At 43.2% G+C, this 16,111-nt stretch overlaps 1 protein-coding gene and 1 long non-coding RNA gene across 3 annotated transcripts; one reads left to right on the top strand and one right to left on the bottom strand.

Moving 5' to 3' along the window:
- Positions 1-877: 877 nt before the first annotated feature.
- Positions 878-6,638, top strand: LOC117763429. Its single transcript, XR_004614155.1, has 3 exons — positions 878-1,274; positions 4,807-4,812; positions 6,628-6,638. It is a non-coding gene; the product is annotated as an uncharacterized LOC117763429 (long non-coding RNA).
- Positions 1,828-7,021, bottom strand: klhdc4 (kelch domain containing 4). Of its 2 annotated transcripts, XR_004614153.1 has the most exons (14): positions 6,783-7,021; positions 6,001-6,092; positions 5,835-5,913; positions 5,332-5,430; positions 4,792-4,928; positions 4,583-4,675; positions 4,210-4,372; positions 4,017-4,095; positions 3,703-3,911; positions 3,254-3,482; positions 2,933-3,121; positions 2,617-2,760; positions 2,260-2,493; positions 1,834-2,229 (listed from the first exon to the last, which is right to left on the bottom strand). XR_004614153.1 is itself a non-coding variant. In XM_034588517.1 (13 exons), exons 1-13 carry the CDS (start codon positions 6,879-6,881, stop codon positions 2,321-2,323), a joined length of 1,785 nt encoding a protein of 594 aa, XP_034444408.1. In that variant the 5' UTR covers positions 6,882-7,021; the 3' UTR covers positions 1,828-2,320. The 2 variants fall into 2 exon arrangements, 1 of the variants encoding a protein (XP_034444408.1); XM_034588517.1 differs by having other exon boundaries at positions 1,828-2,493.
- Between the last annotated feature and the right edge of the window lie 9,090 nt (positions 7,022-16,111).

Genomic DNA, 16,111 nt, shown 5'->3' with positions numbered 1-16,111 from the left:
CAAGAGAAAGTTGGGAAGAAAGTCTGGAACATCAGGATTTAATGGTTCACACCTGAAGGTCCGACCTTCGTGTGTTTGCTCCATTTGTTTAACTTAATCTGGCTACTTTCGGGTTCATATTTTAACTAAAACATTTTTTCTGACACACGTACGTCCTGTCGCCATCACCTACGTGGGCGGTGTCTACTTCGACTTGACTCTGATTGGTTAGTAGACGGACGCGTGTCTGACATCAGCTTGTTGTCAGTTTGGCAAATAGTGAGCGTTTCCTGTCGAGCCAGAAGTGAGTCAGTCCTCTCACGATACAAAGACTTTATTGACAATCTGTTCTTGAATCATCTCAAACACAAAGTCGATAAAAAGCCTGATATGGTCGCGTACGACAAGTTCTCTGTCGCTCACACAGTCACTGACGCGTCTGTGACGATTCCCACGCTACGAGGCCTCACGTCAGCAGAGCACCCAAAAAAAATCTTCTTCTCTTTAGTTATTTATTGAGTCTTTTTTTGTCCCGGAGTTAAAATTTAAAAAAAGAAAAGAAAAAGACGGTGGGGGGGTGGGCACGGGAAAAAGGAGGGGAAGAAGAAGGAGAGGAAGGCAGCCTCATTCTCATCCATCTCTCCTTCTCCTCTATTATTCATCAGCCTCTTCTCATCCCTCGTTCAGCATGCTGATGGAGGATAAAATAGGTCACAGAGGGATAGGCTGCTGCTCACAGTGACTGATGTCTTCCCTGACTTATCGTGCACTCACTCCCCCTCCTCTTCCTCCCCTGTATCCCTCCCTCCATCCTCTTCCTCTCCCTTTTACTTGCCCACTGTTCCCACACCGTCGTGTCATCTCTTCTTTCTGCCTTCCCCTTCTTTCTGCCCCTGCTCTCCATCCTCTCCCTTCTTTTGACAATTCCTAAATTCCACCTGCTCTCCTCTCTCCCTCTCTCCCTCTGTTCCCCGTCTCCGTCTCGCTCGCTGTAGACGAGTGAAACTCAGACAAAGGAAATGTGTTGCAGCTACATATCTGCAGGGGGCACACAATCGTCCCCATCATATCTGCAGATCTTGCTACTGGAAGGGAAGAAGAAACCAGTAGGATCAGGTGTTGGGAAAACAGGAGGATAAAGCCAAAAGAAGATAAGAAAGAAAGACTGGATTATGTTTTTATTTGAGCTGTAACACATAGTTTTACTTTTCAAACAAATCTGTGGGGTGTGGCTTTGGAAAAGTAAAGTAAGGAACTAAGGTGAACAAACAGTGACGACAGGTTTATTGGTTTTGGTGGAAGGATGGGACGCGAGCCAAGAAGGTCAACTTTCCCACTTTACTGAAGCATTTTCACCAGTTTCCCAGGGAAATATTCATGGATCTTGATTGAAAGGCACACGTAGGGGAGACTGATGTCTGTTTGTATTTGTAATTTAGTGTTGATCTCAATAAGAATCTGGATGTAATGAATTCAAATGATGTTTAATGAGGGGACTGTTGGGCCTCGGTGGAGGTTTCCGCTCCCCGAGTGTCATTCTAGTTTCATTTCTATTGAAACATACATTTTATTTGCGCTGTCTCTCAGGAGCAGTCGTCAATCTGAGCTGTCACAGGACCTTTCTCCACCTGTGACTGACTACGTGGACCAACATGTCCACCAGGTGGGGACAGTCCCTGTTTACAAATACACAAATACTGGTCCCTTTAGTTTTTGTCTAAACTTTCTAACACAGTTTGTTGTTCAGTGTAAAACACAGACTCCTCCTCCATCAGGTTTGGATGCTTGTAAACATGTGAAAAACGTTTTTGTGACAAACCCACAGGGACTTTTCACCAGAATCTGCAGAACTCCTCAAAGGAGACGAGAACCAAGAGGCTAAATGAATTTAAAATAAGTGCACAAAAATACTCCCACTACCGAGAAGAATAATTTTGGTAAAATTAAAACATGTAATAAAAGAACACCAACCATAAGAAATAAAAAAATTACAGAAGTTATTTCCTCTGTAAGCTTCAGCACTGTGGTTTCAAAAGTGAGAGCAGCAGCATTAAAAGTGTTATTTCAGTTTAGTTATTTTATTTAAATGAAAACTGATGATGATCTTGAAAAAACAATAATAAAACTTTAAATATTCTTATAAACCCGAAATTAAAAATAACATGTAAATGTTAAACAGTAGGAAGATGGTTAAATGTTTTTGTTTTGAAATCTCACTTGTATTACCGAATTGTTTGCAGTAACATTACAAGATATTTCACTCACACTCACACACACACACACACACACACACACACACACACACACACACAGTCATTCAGAACAGTTTGGCGTTTTTCCACTACTGGTCTTCATGGAAGACTTTAGCCATGGCGAGGGCGACCTTTGCGACCTTTTTGTCCTTGATGTCAGGGCCCATTTTAGTCCGGGCCAGTTCCGTCCAGTACTTCTCCGTACGAATCTGATAATCAGTCACCGTCTCCCCCTCCTGCACTGCCGGGTGCTCTTCTTCATCTGGACACAGAAATATATCATTTAGAATTTAAAAAGCAGCAACAGAGTCGGTTGGTTACTTGTTGCTCATTATAAATCACATGAAAAGGTGAAGTGACAAAGATACAGATTGAATATTATTACCTTCCTCATCGTCACTTTCCCCTTCAGACTCAACCTCGTCCTCTTTCCCTTCTGCTCCTTTCAGCTGCTCCTCCTCCTCCTCCTCCTCCTCCTCCTCCTCCTCATCGCCCTCTGACTCAGACTCTTCCAGCCACTCCTGCGTCTCTGTGGACACAGAATCATAAATCCAAATGAAACCTCACATGCGTCTCTCCCGTCTTATCGCCACCTCCTCTCCTGCATCGGGAGCTTCAGGGCGCCTGGTGAGGTGCCTGTGATTAAATCTCAGGTCCTCTTTGTTTACATGCGTTACTGGGTTTTCGAGCGGCTGACTCACTGGGATCCATCTCAACCAGAGTCTCCCACTGGTCCATCTTGTGGAGGTCCAGGCTGTAGAAGTCGTTCAGGGTGAACTGGCGGTCACCGACCTCAAACATCCCCCCGAACAGGAAGAGCTTGCCCTGGCGCACCGTTGCCATGGCGCTGGACCTCGGACAGGGCTCCACCAGGTTGACGGAGGCTGAAGCTGAGGAGAAGAAAAACTTACATCTGAGTCTGAAATCAATGAGAATTCAAACGTCAAAAGGACAAAAACAAGGGATTGTCCAAACTCTCTGGATAATTGTGGTTGTGCGTTTGTGTGATTGTGTTATCTAACCTTCATCCTCTTCCTCTTCTTCCTCCTCCTCCTCCTCCTCCTCCTGAGCTCCAGGGATCACTTCCTTAATGGTCATCACGGTGCCGTCCTCTGTGACGATCTCCTTGACGACCTCAGTGGGTCCTTGTGGCGCCGCCTCCTCCCCATCCTCCCCCTCCATCTCTCCTCCCTCCCCCTCGGCTCCTTCCTTCTTCCCCCTGCGTCGCTTCTTCTTCTCCGTCTTGTTTCCCTGAACGGACACAAATGTTAAATCAGTCGAGTTCTACTACGACTAAATTAGGATTAATTTAGAAAAAGCAACAGCATCCATGTGCTTTTCTTTCCCCCCCATGACGAGAAGATCCTGAAGTTGGTGCTGGTGTTAAACTTGGCTTCATGTGAACTTCTCTTCCACACAAACCTTCCTACATTCATTCACGCAGCAGGTGAATCGTGGCGGTGGAGCTTACCCGGAGCACGCCGGGGAACCAGCGGTTCTTCCCCGTGTCATACAGGTGCAGGTCGTTGTAGAAGTCACCCTCCAGTGTCTCCTCCTCTTCCTCATCACACACCCCACCAAACAGCACCGCCCGCCCCGCCGGGCCCATCGCCGGCGAGAAGCCAGAGCGAGGATGAGGCTTGCTACCTGAGGGGCTCACCCTGGACCATGACCACTTCTCTGGAGGACGGAGAAACAGGACAAGTCACAAACAAATGACAGTAGCTGGATGATTTCTGTGGTCGTACCGTCTCAAAAAGATTCTGACAGTGAAGTGTTTTGTACCTTGGCCATCTTTACCCTCTCGCTTCAGGAGGAACATGTCAGAGTGGATGGTTCCCTTCTCCACATCCTTCTTGACTCTCTAAAGGAACACAAACATTTAAATACAGTAAATCACATTAACACAGAACTAAAGTCTCTATGATCAATATGGAGGAGACGCACATGCAACTAAAGCATCAGATCACACACTCACAACTTTGGAGTATCCACCGTAGATGATGACGCCCGTGCCGTCGGGCGTGGAAGTCATCTGACAGGCCGAGCGTGGAGGGGGGGCGGAGCCTGACGGAGTGAGGCGTGACCAGGAGAAGGTTTCCAGGGAGAACGAGTAGACGTCGTTGTAATAGACAAAATCCCTGAGGAGGGGGAGGGGACGTGGGGGAGGGATCAGGAGAGAAAAGGGTTGAAACTGAGCCAAAAATAGAAAAGACTCAATGAGCTGTAACAGGAAGTCAAACAAAAACAACATTTCATGAAACTTAAACACCAGCATATCTGTATATCTGCATATCTGTATATCTGCACTGAACATTCCTGTTGTATCCTCCTGATCTGTGACACTTTACCTGGTGCTCTCATGGAAACCTCCAAACACCAGCAGCTGCTTCTTGCTGAGGACCATCCGGTGTCCGCTGCGACCCGTCGGACCACCGGCCGCCCTGGAAAACACAAAGCTCATTTTAAAACACTGATGTATGTTTAAAAATCATTATAAACACAAACGTTGACCCATAATTCCACCGTTTATTACGACGTCTGCTTTTAGGACACATACTTGATGTTCTCCCAGGTGTGTGTTGCCAGATGCAGCACCCACAGGTCCTTGTAGTGGTAGAACTGTTCCCCGTTCGGAGAACCAAACTCCCCCCCAAACACCCAGAGCTGGCCCCCACCCTGGGGAACCATCACCGCCTGAGGGAGAGGGAGGGAGAGGGGAGGAAGAGGAGGAAGAGGAGGAAGAAGAGGAGAGCATAAACAGAGTGAGATAAAGATCTGTTGTCCTTTGACTTAATTTGTTTCCTTGCAACAGGCCATCAGCCATGATGACATTGCTGATAAGACTCAGTCCCCCCCCCCCCCAACTGTGCTGTGGCATTCTGCCCCCTTGTGGTTGAAATTAAGAATCACACCATCAGTTGCATTCAAACTTCCAACTGGAGTGACACATGCTTCTGTAAATCAACTCCTCTCTCATTGTGGAAAACGTCCCACTGTTTTCAAGCTGGTTATAAATCTGAGTGAGGAACCACTGTGATGTTCAGTGTGATCGGGGCGAGCATCAGGAGACAGGAGAGGATCCACGTGGAGGATTTACCTGGTGAGAGCAGCGCGGTGGAGGAGGGTTGGGGATGTCGGACTTCACCCACGTGTTCTTCTTGATGTTGTAGAAAAACAGGTCGTTGTACAGAAACGTCTGCAAACAAAGTTAACAACTGTCAAAACCGGAAAAAGAAGAAAACATAATTCAAGCTAATGGGCTCATCCTCAGACTCAGCTTGTACAGAGCTGGTGATTGTAAGACTGGTGTGTAGGATAGAAACTCAGATTAGTGGTTGTTCTTGTCTGACTATTTTCTAACTCACTCAGGCAGAGGAACACGTATAAAGCTGCTTCCAGACATGCACTGAAGTCTAAATGGTTTCCCGAAATTTTCCAGAAAGGTCTAAGTCTGTCTGTTGCATTGGACATTTTCCAGAAACGTTCCTGTCAGCCCCCCAAGTAAAACGTCTGAGTGACCACGTTGATGACGTCTCCAACACGTAAGGACCACAGAACGAGAAGAATACAAGTATCTCAGGGTCCAGAATATTTTTCTACCTTCTTTCCATTGAAGAATTCTCCTCCAAACAGGATGAGTTCATCTTTCTCAGGATGAGCAGAGAGAGACGCACTCAATCTGAAAAGCAGGAAGAGATGTGAGAGATTAAGAAACGTTTCTATTCCAGCAGGCGGGTTGTAGGTTGAACGAAGGGCGGGGGTTCACCTCGGTGACGGAGGAGGACACGTCGTCTCCACCACCTGAGTCTTCTTTCCATCCAGAGTCTGAAACTCAGCAATAAGAGCCTCCAGGTCCTCCTAGGGAAGGAGAGGAGGAAGGGAGGAAGGAAGGAAGGAAGGAAGGAAGAAAGAAAGAAAAGTCTGTAATTGTTTTTCATTAGAGTCGTTTATGTTGTGGTGAAATTCTGTTTTGTGTTAATTTACACAAAATTACATTATTTTGAATTTAATTGCGATTTAATTTTAATGTAGTTGTATTAAACAACGTAATGAACAGAACAATCAGTCAAACTTTATTTAAACGGCACCTTTCAAACTGTTCAGATGCAATTCACAGGATTTTAAAATGAATAATGTTAAACCTCCAGATTTAAAAACTAATGCAACTAAAACAACAACAACGAAAAGAAAGTTCAGATGATAAAAGATAAATAATCAACACAAACAGAGTTTAGTAATAAGATGAATAATAAGATCATATCAACGGACAGTAAATAATGAGCTACAGAGATAAACATCAGCTTCACTTTGTGACATTTGAAAAAAAATACAAATAATTACACATTGATGATTTAGGTTAAATCCACAGTTAGTTAGTTAGTCAGTCAGTCAGTTGGTTAGTTGGTTAGTTTAAATCTACAGTCAGTTAGTATACGTTCATTTAAATACACAGTTGGTTTCTCAGTCAGTCAGTCAGTTGATAAGTTGATTAGTTAGTCAGTCAGTTAGTTGGTTAGTTAGTTGGTTAGTGAGTTTAAATCCAGTTACCTCTTCTCGTTTACTTCTCTTGGAAACCTTCTTCTCCATCTTGGCCGCCGTCTTCTCTGCTCCCTTCACCTTCTTCTCTTTCTTCCCTTTTTTACCCATCGCTGTTGTTTGGATTCGATTCACTTTAATCTGTTTAAAACCCTTAATCCGGTTTTGTATCTGAATGAATTCACCGACACGTGGAAACAGATCAACACACGCCGACCTCCTTCCCTCACAGGAGTGGGATTTACTTCCGGCAACAAAGTCAGAGTGAGAGCGGGGTGGAAGTGCAACAGCGCCCTCTAGAGCCGTGGAAGACCCTCAGCACCTCTCCACCAAAAACACAGACTTAACAAATCCAGATCAGATCCAAACATACATTATTACAACATTTTCAACAATTTATAGGCAACAAATGTGAAAATAAATAAATTAAAAAAAACAAAAAAAACAAAGAGGATCAATGCATACATTTCAAGTCATTTCATTATGTTATTAGGAAGATAAATAACGTTGATATTGTTATTTTGTTAAATAATAGTTTAATTCCAGACCTCTGCTTCATTAGATAAAAACAATTTGAAAGAGCTCTTAAACTTTATTACTAAACCACATGGTACAATAACCTCAGTAATTAACTTATAGTTGTGAAGCACAGTGGTATAATGGTCACTGGGTCTGTGCATGTGTATAATTCAAGTTTATTTACTACTATCACGTCCTCCTGCCATGAACTGAGTGATGAGCTGAGACATCTTGTTTTTTATTGATTTTTACACGTGTTCAATTTGTGTTGTTTCATAATCAAATCTTTAAGGAAATTAAAAGCCAGTAAATCAGTTACACAACAGCAAAGTGTTTCATAAAAAACACAACAAAAGTTAATAGTGTAAAACAGAAATCTAACTATATATGGCAGGGAGTGAGGCTAATGGAGCTGATGCTGCTGCTGCTGATTGTGATGAGGTGGTTTGTGTGTATTCACACGTTTCATGTCCTCGTGTGTTGAACATGTTTGAACACACGTGTTCACTTATCTTCAGTGTGTGTGGAATGTCACAGAGAGGAACTGGAAGGTTCTAATAAGCAGTCGAGTGTCTTGACACCTTGATACGGCATTCGACAATAACAAAAACAGCACCGACGCACACACACATGCACCTAAACACATAAACACACACACAAAATGTTGTAGTTCAGCTCTTTTCAGACAGATGATAACATCCAGTAGGGGGCAGCTGTGTGTTTCCATGAAACCAGTCGTTCAAACCCTTGACAGAGAACTTGAACCATAGTGATGATATAATAATGATATTTCTTTATTCATAGAGCTCTTCTTAAAATACAGTAACAAAGTTCCTCACAGATAAAAAGAAAAACGACTAGAAAGCCATGAAAAATTATATTATAAAGTCATAAAAGAATAAAAACACTAAATGTGAGACAGAAATTTAATCCGTTTCACAGAAAATGAGGAACGAGGTCAAATCAGGGAGTTAAGAAAGTATTTAGTTTTAGGATTTGATTTAAAGAGGCTGAGTCAGCAGATTTATATTATTACAAGAACACAACCACCTCCATGTGTTTTCTAATCTGAGGTTAAGATGTGATTTAGTGTCTGACACTAAAAGAAATAAAAATATGAAACCACACTGATGCCTGGATATTGAGTCATCATTGGTGCATTGTGGGTAGAGTGGTGTGGGGGGGGGGGTGCACATTACCCAATCCAATTATGATGGACATGGTTGATATGTGTGTTGCTGTAACAATACTGGTCTCATATGTGTGTTTCTCCTGTGACTGGATCAACGCTCTGAGGTTAAATTAAAATCGTTGTCACTCGTCTCCATCACTCGTTATTAATTCATATCCGTTCACAGCGATTCAAAATATATACGACACGCAAATTCATCCAGGCTGCACCTATCAGCTGTTTCCAGACATCTGTCAGCGTATTGGGATTTTCATTTCCCTTCCCAGCATCCACACACACACACACACACACACACACACACACACACACACACACACACACACACACACACACACACACACAAGCTCATACATATATGTGCAACACACACACAGCACATGACTGCTCTGCCCACCACTCACTCCTGACTGCTAACCTTTGTTGCATGGTGCCCCAAGGTGTGTGTTCCAATGTGTGTGTGTGTGTGTGTGTGTGTGTGTGTGTGTGCGTACACATTTTTTCATGTGGGTTCTAGAATGTGAGCGAATTTTTTCTTTCATTTACAGGCGTCACTGATATGATTTATCCTGTGGTCTGTGTGTGTGTGTCTGTGTGTGTGTGTCTTTATTTAGTAAAAGATGCAGAGAGCGATTTGTTGTGAGCGAAAGGTCAACACACCACATTCTCCTCTTCCCCTCCTCAGGGGACACTGCACGGCCGTCACACGTTTCAACACACACGTCCTCTTGTGCTGCTAAAAGTCACATCAGGCATTTAATCAAACGTTATTGAACGATTCATTCACATTGTTCTCATATTTCTAATATGAACTTGAAAAGAACAAGTGTCTCAATGTCTGAGAGAAAGATTCATATCAGTTATCAGATGTTTCAGTTTGCGCGGATGCAGCCACCTGCTCCAAACACTAATCACCACGATGTGTTGATGAGATAAAAGAGAAATAATTGTTATATTGACTGAAATAGAGTTAATTTGATCTAATTTAAATGAGCTTTGACTCTGTTTGGGTTTGTTCGATTTCATTGAACTTTTCTTGATGTTATTTTATTAGTCTTTGCTTGTTTGGGGCCATTGATGACACATTGAGACCTTGGCATGATGTGGATTTACTACATTTCATTTCAGTTAAGTGGAAATTCTCGACCGTGGGCTAAATTTGACACGACTGGATCTGATAAGACTCGATCAGATTGATCCGAGGTAATTGAAGCGTCCCTGGGAACACAGGTACTTTCCAGAGATAATGTGATTGAGAGAAAGGGAACAGACGTCATGATCGAATGTTGTTTACTCTAATGAAGACATAAAAAAGAAGGGTCAGCTCTCCACCTGTGCACAGACGCTGCTGTGACTCAGCCCTGCGACGTCGATAATGTCCTCATCAGCTTCGTGACTGAGGCTGCAGGGAGAGAATAAAGGACGAGGACCGGAACCGACGGGAAATCACCCAGGCTGTGACGTTAAAGGTTTTTAAACAGTCACTAGTGCTGAAGGTAAAATTACCACAAAACTGTTTAACATCATGGGAAACGGAATTTATTCTGCTGCTCAGAAACTACATTTATTTGTCAGATACATTTACTCACTTCTCGAAAACTTTTACTGAAACCACCCAACAACTGGGGGACAATCACAGGCTGTAAATAAAGATGGACGACGTAACAGCTCCCAAAAATGAAGCCAAAGCATTTTGACTCGGACTCCAAATAACGTCTTACACGAGCAAGATGGCCGCGTTCGTATCCAGGACGTTTCAGCTTTGTTTCTGGATGTTGGGAGGAAGAGGAGATGTGTGTGTTTGTGTGTGTGTGTGTGTGTGTGTGTGTGTGTGTGTGTGTGTGTGTGTGTGTGTGTGTGTGTGTGTGTGTGTGTGTGTGTGTGTGTGTGTTTGTGTGTGTGTGTGTGTGTGTGTGTGTGTGTGTGTGTGTGTGTGTGTGTGTGTGTCTTCCTCAGTCTTTCTTTAAACTTCACAAACAATAGAAAAAGACCAGTAAACTGTGACTGTTTGATGCCAGTGTTTGTGTGTACACACATTGCTGCACGTGGATGTTTCAGTTAGTGTGTGTGTGTGTGTGTGTGTGTGTGTGTGTGTTTGTGTGTGTGTGTGTGTGTGTGTGTGTGTGTGTGTGTGTGTGTGTGTGTGTGTGTGTGTGTGTGTGTGTGTGTGTGTGTGTGTGAGTGTGTTGATACAGGGAAGTGGGAATCAGACCTCACACCTGCCAGTGCTCCCTGCAGTGTGGATACAGACTCTTTGTTCTCGCTGGTTTCCGCTCACGCAGACGTTATCGCCAGCAGCAGAGGAGCATGGGAAAAAGACAAACATCTGTGTCAGTTAAGGAAAATACAGTGAGCCGCTGGAGAACATGTTATTGGTTTCAGACAGACGGACAGAAGAGTTACAAAAACTTCCCCCAGAGAAACAGATCATTCTGTAAACGTCACGTCAGCCCTGCAGCCTCTAATTCTACTTATAGTTTATAGTTTCTTTGAATGATTCTCACATGCAACTGAAAATATTCTGTCCTCAAAAAGGTCAAAATCCATCAAAGCAGCAACTGTCAAAGTTTTCACCTCCTTTTTCCTCACTGGATTCTGAACAAGGTTGTTTCTCTTGGTTCTCGCCTCTGACATCTGGAATCCAAATTTTAGGTTGTTTTCATACTTAATGATCTATGTTGTACTTGTACTGCCGGTTGTATTTGTTCAGGATATTTTACAAAACTATGAAATGTGTAGAGTCTCTATGAAGAAAGCCCTGATTTACAGCGATGTCTCCGACACAATAAGAAAGAAGAGCCTGATATTGCAGCCTGAGAGACACAGTATTCGTCCAAGTGAAGGTGACCAACCACGAGCTGGGATCCTGGATAAGAGAGCCGACTTCCTGGATATACCAACATGGCCTCCTCTCGCAGATTCTCCTCTCGCAGATTCTCCTCTCAAAGATTCTCCTCTCGCAGATTCTCCTCTCACAGATTCTCCTCTCAAAGATTCTCCTCTCGCAGATTCTCCTCTCATAGATTCTCCTCTCAAAGATTCTCCTCTCACAGATTCTCCTCTCACAGATTCTCCTCTCAAAGATTCTCCTCTCAAAGATTCTCCTCTCACAGATTCTCCTCTCAAAGATTCTCCTCTCGCAGATTCTCCTCTCATAGATTCTCCTCTCAAAGATTCTCCTCTCAAAGATTCTCCTCTCAAAGATTCTCCTCTCACAGATTCTCCTCTCACAGATTCTCCTCTCAAAGATTCTCCTCTCACAGATTCTCCTCTCACAGATTCTCCTCTCAAAGATTCTCCTCTCACAGATTCTCCTCTCACAGATTCTCCTCTCAAAGATTCTCCTCTCAAAGATTCTCCTCTCAAAGATTCTCCTCTCAAAGATTCTCCTCTCGCAGATTCTCCTCTCAAAGATTCTCCTCTCAAAGATTCTCCTCTCAAAGATTCTCCTCTCACAGATTCTCCTCTCGCAGATTCTCCTCTCACAGATTCTCCTCTCACAGATTATCTTACTAAAAAGGGTTAAAGAATGAACTATTGAAGTTTTCTTCCAAATAAGTTGCTCTGCGTTGTCATAGACAAATGTAAATGTTGTCAGCAACGTTGACCCCTTCTTTTCTTTCTTCCATGTTGTTTCTCTTTGAATAATGACGTAGAGTCTAGATGTTGCTTCTTTCACAGTAAACACACTTTACTTCCAGTAAAGGCTTCAGCTGGAGTAAATATTTAATTGAGAATCCAGGTTGTCCTTCAACAGACTTTCCTCCTCCACCGGTGTGGAGCCTCTCTGGGACTCGGCCGCCGCTCGACCCTGAGACGTGACGGACAGTGACCCTCAAGGTCGACTGAGGCCTCGTGTGAAATGTTGCAGCAAAGTGCAGCGGCCTCCGATCTAATGCAATTTCCTAAAACACTGGTTCAGAGTAACATTGTGTAACGCTGAAACACATCAACGTTGTTCCTGCGCTCTGCAGAGGATCTGTAAAGTATTGTTGTAATGGTCTGTGTGTGTGATCGTATCCTGATTGCTCTGCAGCTCTGGTGTGGTCCTGAAGTTCATCACTGGAGTTGCAGCGTCCTTTAGGTTTGTGTGCAACATGATCAGCACATTTATCTTTCTGGAGTTTTCCATCATGACACAGGATCTTTACCAGCAGGAGGTGTTTGTCTTTGAATTAACTTTGTTTAAATGACTCAGAGGGTTTGAAAACCAACTGTCGACACAACACTGACTCACACACAAGCTCCTGTCGTCAGGTGCAAATTTACATATATTTGCATCAACTTTGAATTTAATCACGTGAAAACTTCTCTTCTCGTTTGCTGTGATGTTTGACAAAGTTGAAATTTGAAGTGCTCGTTAGGAATAATCTTGAGTTGAAGACGCAAAGGGTAATTTGTTGTATCAGCCAATTAAACTTTGTTCATCAGGCCTCGTTCCTCCTCCATGTGGAGGTAACTTCTTTAAACTTGAGCTTCCCTGTCCTCTTACTTTACCCTCAACACCAGACTGTGAAACTGACCTCGGACCAGTCAGCCACTTTGCCCCCGGGCTGCTGTGGATGCTCTGAATTCTTGAGAGGATTCATCTGTTTGGCTCCATAAACATTTGCCTGCTTGGTGTCATGTTAACCTCTGAGGCTGCTTGAATCTTCCACAGCAGTTTACTGCCAGTGCACAATCACAGGGTTTTTCATATCATCAACAGAAGAAGAGAAATCTTACTTACTAATCTTACTAAGCTCATTGTAAAAGTATCTTTGTGAACCAAAGAGATCTCGAGAGAAACAAGGTTTGGTTTTATTTATGTTTCCACTTTAATTCTTTGGGATAAAATGCAAAAAAACATACAAATATCAAGAGGAGAAAAAGAAGTTAAAGTTTGAGCAGCATCATGGTTGAATGTTGCTCTGCCTCCATCACACGGTCACTCCGACTCAGCCCAGTTCCTTTAAGACACTTCTGAAGTTTAAATGAACATTCTGCTTCTGCTCACAAAACTGGTCAAACAGAGTAAACTTGGCCCTCGAGCCTGTTTAAATAAAGTGCAAACAGCCATTTTACACACAAACTGTCGGCGCCACATTGGCCACACCTGCACAGCAAAGGTCCCGAGCACGAGGCGTGTCCGAGGTTTCGAAATCTCACATTTACTCAGTCATAGTCGACAAGTTGGAGCAGAAGCGGGATAAAGGAATTTATAAAACCGCCTGCAAGTCTCTGATGGATCCTGCAGCACCCGAGCATCAGCACTTCTCTTTACACGTGAGGAGAACATGTGGAGGCAGAGTAAGTTCCACAGAAACACAAAACACTGACAACATAGAGACAAGAGAGTACAACATCTCATCTGCTCTTCATCCTGATGGATTAAATGAACTCAGGATTCTGACGTGAATCCGTCCTGCTGCTGTCGAAGCTGCAAAACTACATGAGACACGCACCTGAGACTAAACTGAACCAAATTAGTTAAAAAGAAAGTACAGATCAAATATAAAAAGATCCTCGGCACACATGTTTAGGCACAAAAAGCAGATTATCACAGTGATGTACTTTAAAATAAGGAGATTAGAATAACTTCATAATCCTTCTTTAGGCCTAAAGAAAAAAAATATTGAAAGCTTAAAAATAAACTCAACATAAATAACAACATATTCATACTTATTGTCATTGTTAGCAAATTAGTCTTATGTTTATTAACACTGTGGCTGAATATGGTCAAATGTACACCATTAAAAGTAAAGCGTCATTAGGTTGCTAACATGAACGTCAACTCTTATGTTAATGTGATATTTTCACTCATGCTAGAAGCCTGTTATGTATATTTTCAGTTATTGGCTCAACAGATATTTGAAAAAGAGATTTTTAATCTCATCGGGACTTTTCCTGGTTAAAAAGACGTTAAATTAACAAAAAAAAATTTAATATTTTTGCTGCATTCTAAATAAAAATGACAACTAAAATGAGAAATGAAGAACAAATGAGACAAAAATAACCCAAAAACAAAGAGATGGAAAAAAAAACTCCAGATTTATTTGAAAAGCACTTTCCACAAAATGCCCTGTAAACATATTAGAGGGACTAAACAGTAAACAATAAGGTTTCCTAGAAATAAATAAATAAACTTTCTACAGTCCTATTGAGGTTAGTTTCCACATCGGCTCCGTGCGACGGCTGGAGTGTTAGAAAGGATCTAAAACAAACACATGAACCCCTCCTGCATCCCGTCTCCATGGCAACACCCCACCCGCCTCCACGCGGGGCGGGGGGGGTCACAGTGTCTCTACGGAAATGACGTCAGCCACAGTCGTGCACGTTTGGTCCGTTTGCAGGAGGAGAGTCGACGTTAATAATACAGCACTAACTGGGTTTTCTGCAGCTGAGACAACCGAAAAGGATGAAAACAAAAAAAAACAGTTCATCGTGATCGGAAAAATGTTTTTCCTTCTGTACTTCACCCCCCCCCCCCCCCCCCAAAAACAAAACAACAAATCTCCTCCTTCCTGTTCCCTCTCCATGGACCGAAGCCTGTGGTTGTCTCTCTGATTATTTGAATCTCTGCGACCCTTCACCCCCACCCACAATAACCCCACACAAACACACACACACAGATACACACTGAAATGTGCGTCTGACAGAAAATGTAAGTGTGGAACAGTGAAACATAAAACGTGTAAATTTAACAACTGCCTGCTAATTCAGAAGTTGCGGTTTATCTGTGCGCGTGCGACAAACACATGAAAACAAGAAACTGCATCGTCCAATGTAGAAAAAACAACAACATGAAAACCAGAGTGTCAGCTTTCTTCAAGACTGAGAATAAAGATGGACGACATGAGCCAAAAGTGAAGCCAAATAGTATTGATTGATCGCCCCCCTGGTGGCTGACTGCAGTATTGGTCATAAGCCCTACCTCCTCCATGTGAGCAGGTGGGACATGGACCAAGCTGAACTTTCTCAAAGACGGGTTCTTTCTGGGGGGGGGAATATCACGTTTGACTTGTATCGGCAGGATCTTGAACCCAAAGCTCCTCGATCACTAACGAACAGACTCTGGCTCCAACTAAGGTCAGAATCTCAAAGTGGCTGCAGCCGTGTCTGAGGTACGAGTGGAGACGCGTCGTCCATCTTTACTCAGAGTCTCTGGCTTCTTCATATCACCCTGCTCTGAGCTGACTGTGCGTTTCTGGTCCACGGTTGTGTTACAGTGTGTATCCAGTGTTGTGGAGTGTTAACGGAGCTCAGAGTTATTGATCCCGACAGTGACAATGACATCACTGACCCCAAAAAATAAGGTCAACAGCAGTTTGACCCACTTTGCAGTGACGGTCAAAACAAAAAAAAAAATCTCCCCACAGACGTGTGACAACTTCAATACCCAGAAATCCTGTGAGGTGACATCAGTAGGCTGCACATAGTAAGCACGTGTTTACCATCATATGAATCTAGGAACCTCTTCCTTTTCATTCTCTGAGTAAATTCACACATGGGCAGTTTCTAATGACATCACTATGACATCATCAGGGCTATTTCCCCCAGACTTGACAAAGGTCTAAACCTTGTGTGTAGAATCGATGAACCAACCACAGTTGACTGGGAGTTGATCTTTCTAACTGCAGATTTGTGACGGGAC

Source organism: Hippoglossus hippoglossus, chromosome 6 (assembly GCF_009819705.1).
Source record: "Hippoglossus hippoglossus isolate fHipHip1 chromosome 6, fHipHip1.pri, whole genome shotgun sequence".
Lineage (NCBI taxonomy): Eukaryota > Metazoa > Chordata > Actinopteri > Pleuronectiformes > Pleuronectidae > Hippoglossus > Hippoglossus hippoglossus.
Note: the sequence above shows the minus strand (reverse complement) of the source record. Positions and strands in the feature narration are given on the sequence as shown.